Genomic DNA, 5000 nt, shown 5'->3' on the forward strand with positions numbered 1-5000 from the left:
CCAGAAAACTAAAAAGTCAAAAAGTTAAAAACTCTTTTCCACTTTCCTAAATTATTTCTCTTACTCTTATTTAATTACAGTTTTAAAGTTTATAATGAAATAAGTATGATAGCATTGTTAATAGTCTTAGAATATTTATCCTAATTGTTAATTACTTCTCTTATTTCCTAGTTCCCTTTCTTTAATAATAATAATAATAATAATAATAATAATAAACCGACGGGAGCATTATCATAATAGCATATTTGATTATGGGATAATCAATGGAATTTCCTAAGTTTTTTTCTTACTCCTGATAATATTTTGGTCATTCAGATAGTTTGAAGTTAGCTAGGTAAGACTCAATAAATCAGTTTGACAAATCACCTGGCAGTCATCGGAAGTAATCATAAAAAGAATCTTTTTATGTTATCAAACTACAAAGACAGTCAAATAAATACCCATCCATTTATTCTTAGTTCAAGGAAAGGCCGATAAAGGACCCTAGAAGAAAGTTCTTAGTACCCAAATGGGCCATATCATTCCATGCAAGGACTTCAGATCCATCCCCAGGGACGAAAGATGTTTCTAACGAGTCCTTGTCAACTGAAGTCTTTCTCTGTATCATCGTTATGGATCAGAAGCGAACCGGGCATGCTCGTAAAGATGATTTATATATATATTCATAAAATGGAAAAGGTATACTTTTTTTATAAAAAAGAGGCAAGCTCTTATCATTCTACGTATTTGTAGTGAATTAGATAATTTATTTTTACTGTAAGTGAATTGTGGGGAATCTAGATTAAGCCGATTTACCTTCGACATGGTAATGACTGTATCATTACTTTTGCTCCTACCCTCTCCTTCCATGGTGCCATCTTTGAAGTGGAAAGCGTGTAAATATCTTTTATATATTTTAGAAAATATATCTTGTATTGAAATTTTATTCTCGTTAAGAACGTGTTGCTGCCAATTTTTGACTCTTATACCAGCCATTACATAATTGTTAAAGTTTTTCTATTAATCGGAAATGTTGGTTATCTAAGAGGAGGGCATTGGGAAATTAATATTATCTTATATTCTAAAATTTTCTCTGCTTTAATGTTATAAACTGGCCTTTTCTAGTTGTACACGTTTTTATATAAATGTTTCAAAGCATTGAGTTAAGACTAGATCTAAATAATGAAGAAAGAATTGTCTTCACCTCATAATTTCTTGGAAACATTACCAAAACGTAAATGCCTCAGAGATGCTTTCACGATCAATGCTTCCTTTGTATTCCCCTTCTTGATAAATCCGAGACTAATTGGGCGAACCTAAAGTGTATGATCGATATAAATTTCGTTAATTCCCCAAATTCCAAGCGTTTAATTCCCACCTTCCTCACGCCAATAGCTGGATACGTTCCCTTAAGGGTACATTGGGGGGATTTATGAAGAGAATTCGAACAATGGCAGTTAATTGTGATGCCAACGTTATCGTATATCATCCTTGATTACTCGGATAAAATCACGTTATTGTATTCCCAGATTGAAGGGAGGACAAAGACCACGATTCAACACAAATGCTTCGTTTATTTTTTTTTTTATATTTTTTCTTTCTTTCTTTCTTATTCCACTTTTTTTATTGCATATTGAAGTAGCTTTGATTACTTCTCGCTTTGATCATGTTTTAAAAGATATTTTTATCCAATAACTTTTCTCTATTTTTTTCTGATTTTACATTGAACCACGTATTCAATACAGGTTTCTTCATTAAGTTCAAGTACTCTGTCTTCGCAGAATAAAAGTGAAATTCTTTGTTAGATATAAATCATTATTTACATAATATATCCTAATTATGCGCATGTATGATGTAAATTTTTGTTTCTTCTATCAATTCACGTTACTCTCTTATTGCAATAATGGCTACAGTTTCTTTTATTAATGATAATAGTAATAAAAACATATTATTATAATTTTTTTTTATCCCTTATATTCATTTCTGTCTTGGCCGTTATTATTATTATTATTATTATTATTATTATTATTATTATTATCATTATTATTATTATTATTATTATTATTACGCATGTATTTATATGAAATTTGGTAAGTATTCGAAACGTATAACAGTAAATGTACAAATCAATAGAGTATTATCTTTACTGCGAAATTTATTTAGCAAAATGACCATTTCTTCAATGTATTTTTCTTCAAGGTAATTGCCTTGTATGTGAACATAAGATATTTGATACGATATTGGCATATATCTAAAAACATTAATGACATTCACATACTTTACTGTTTTGTAAGATGTCTATTTCTTCGTTATTCAGAACAGCAATCTCCAATACGTTGATGGCCATGGATATTCAGAGAGAGAGAGAGAGAGAGAGAGAGAGAGAGAGAGAGAGAGAGAGAGAGAGAGAGAGAGAGAGAGAGAGAGAGAGAGAAAGAGAGGTTTATATTTGGACTACGTACTAAAAATATATCATTGAAACAGTTGATGTGTGGATTCTCTTCCAACCCCGGGATCAGAGTCTCTAGGCAAAATCACTGAAAGACAATAGCATCTGATGGCCGGGAATCCAACCATGGTCCAAAATGCTATTATGACAGTGACTAAATGGTAAGGTCACTGTCATAAAAGCCTCCTGGACCAGGGATCGATTCCCGGCAGGTCAGATGCTATTCTCTTTGAGTGATTTCGTCTCGAGACTCCGTTCCCGAGGTCGGTAAGAGTATCCAGACATAGAAAAGGTATTGAAATATATGGCTAAATCGAAATATAAAAAAACGTGTAAATGTGCAAAATTTATCATATACACACATACATATATATATATATATATATATATATATATATATATATATATATATATATATATATATATATATATATATATATATATAATATATATATATATATATATGTTACGATAATTTTTAGGAATTGGTCATTTTGCATACTGCCCGGTCATTTTAGAAAATGACCAAAATATCTCTCAGTATGCAAAATGCCCAAATAATTGTGGTCATTTTGGAAAATGACCAGAAGTTTGGTCATTTTGCAGAATTACTATTAGTATCGTTGGTCATTTTGTAAAGTTACTCCAATAGCTTCTGGTCATTATGCAAAAATAAACAAATAGTAACTTGAAATTGATTAGGAAAAGTCTAAGTATTAATAAAGGTGTGTGTTTTATTTATTCAACATTAAAAACTTACATTACACATTATAAGTATATTAGATTATTTAAAGAACTAAAACTGAACTTGAAAATTATTTCAACAGTTATCAAAATTAGCATTATTTGACTTTTTTGAACAAGAGTTGCTGCATTTACATCTGCTGTTTCACAATACTTTGTTTTTGAAGCATTTACAGCGTCTGCTCCGACAAGACTGGCTGCAGCTACACTTACTGATCCCCTGGCCATGTCCCATCGAGTCTGCAATAGCTACCTATCGCAGACTGACTTCGCGATCCTTTATTACCTCTTTGAGTGACATAAATTTTTTCAGCACATAAAGTGAACTGATTCCGACTACACACCTGTTTAAGTAAACCATGTTTTGTCCCTAGTTTGTAAGTTCCGCCATCCATTGTCTCAGTTATAATTGCCTTTGCATTCGCAAATTCCGCTCGTTCACGGTCAACAAGTGGAATAGGAACCATGACAGTGTCCCCTGCAAGGGCTGGCTTGAAACGCTGTACTGATTTATCTTTCATTTTTCTAGCTTGCTTCTCTTGTTGCATTTTCGATTCCCTTCGTTCAGTATGAATGCTACGATTTCTATTGCATAGGCAACAGAGCATAGGGTCATCATCATTGTCATTTACAGTTGAACAACACTGACCAGAAGGATGACATGGAAGGTTTTGACCACACGAGTTGCAATTTATGGCACAACTTTCAGCACTTCTCCCCTGTTCTACATTTTGATTTTCTTCATTAACTAAACAAAGTGCTTCTGCAAGCTGCTTCTCTGTCTCCATGCCTTCCATTATTTCTTCCGGTATGTTGACAGCAGAAATAAAAAGGTGTCCTGCCAATTCCAGAATGGAAGCGCGTGTTTTTCTGCCACTGAACATGGCGCAGTCCATTTGACTATTGTGTAGTGTTGTTAGAGGTAGCTAGTAGGGTCATGCATATAATTTATCACATTAAGGTTAGATTGGAAGGCTGGGAAATGCTTACAATAACTTAGTGAATAATAATGTTTATTTGTTTCGTTACTAACTTGAGCTCGAGAATTCATGCTGTTCGAGACGATTGGCTTAACAACCACACCCTTCTGCACACTACTCTTCTTTAGCTGACATTTCTCACAATACTGCAAGAACCGCGTTATCTGATTACATGAAATGTTTGCATATTTTTCTTTGGTTGCCTTATATATATTAGTTCTTCCTCCGTAGCCAATTGTGCGATGAATAGCTAGAAATACATCAAACACATCTTCAGCACAAACGAATCGCAGCTGAGTTCCTTTCTTCTGCAACTTTTGCACGGTGGTACCTTCAATTGTGACCTCCAGTATTTCATATTTCTGTAACAAGCGATGATCCTCCTTAGTCTTCGTAGGATTAGATTGTTCAAGTTCATTCAGGCGACTAATTACTCGTTCGTATTCTTCCCGGGGAAATAAACTTGAGCTATTTGTAGCTTTCTTTTCTTCGGACTCTAGAAGGTTTGTTTGGAAAATACTTTTCTTACTTTCCATTGTGAAGCTTTTCAGTGTACAATATACTTCCAACAAATAAGTGATGAGAGGAGCACGAAAATTTCCGTCCTCGGCCGAACCTCCGTAGGAACTAACTGACACTTAGACTTTTCCTAATCAATTTTTAGTTACTATTTGTTTATTTTTGCATAATGACCAGCAGCTATTAAGGTGACTTTACAAAATGACCAACAATACTAATAGTCATTTTGCAAAATGGCCTAACTTCTGGTCATTTTCCAAAATGAGCACAAATATTTGGGCATTTTGCATACTGACAGATATTTTGGTCCTTTTCCAAAATGACCGGGC

General features: G+C 33.5%; 1 protein-coding gene across 1 annotated transcript in view; it reads right to left on the reverse strand.

The window, feature by feature from the left end:
- The window catches only part of LOC137656441 (KRAB-A domain-containing protein 2-like), a 10192-nt gene extending 5504 nt beyond the window's left edge, over nt 1-4688 (reverse strand). The window contains exons 1-2 of the mRNA XM_068390620.1: nt 4206-4688; nt 3854-4098 (exon numbers count right to left, since the gene is read on the reverse strand). Of these exons, the coding sequence (XP_068246721.1) occupies nt 3854-4098; nt 4206-4688 (728 nt within the window). The remainder of the gene's footprint in view (nt 1-3853; nt 4099-4205) is intronic.
- Between the last annotated feature and the right edge of the window lie 312 nt (nt 4689-5000).

Source organism: Palaemon carinicauda, chromosome 17 (assembly GCF_036898095.1).
Source record: "Palaemon carinicauda isolate YSFRI2023 chromosome 17, ASM3689809v2, whole genome shotgun sequence".
In the NCBI taxonomy this organism is placed as follows: domain Eukaryota; kingdom Metazoa; phylum Arthropoda; class Malacostraca; order Decapoda; family Palaemonidae; genus Palaemon; species Palaemon carinicauda.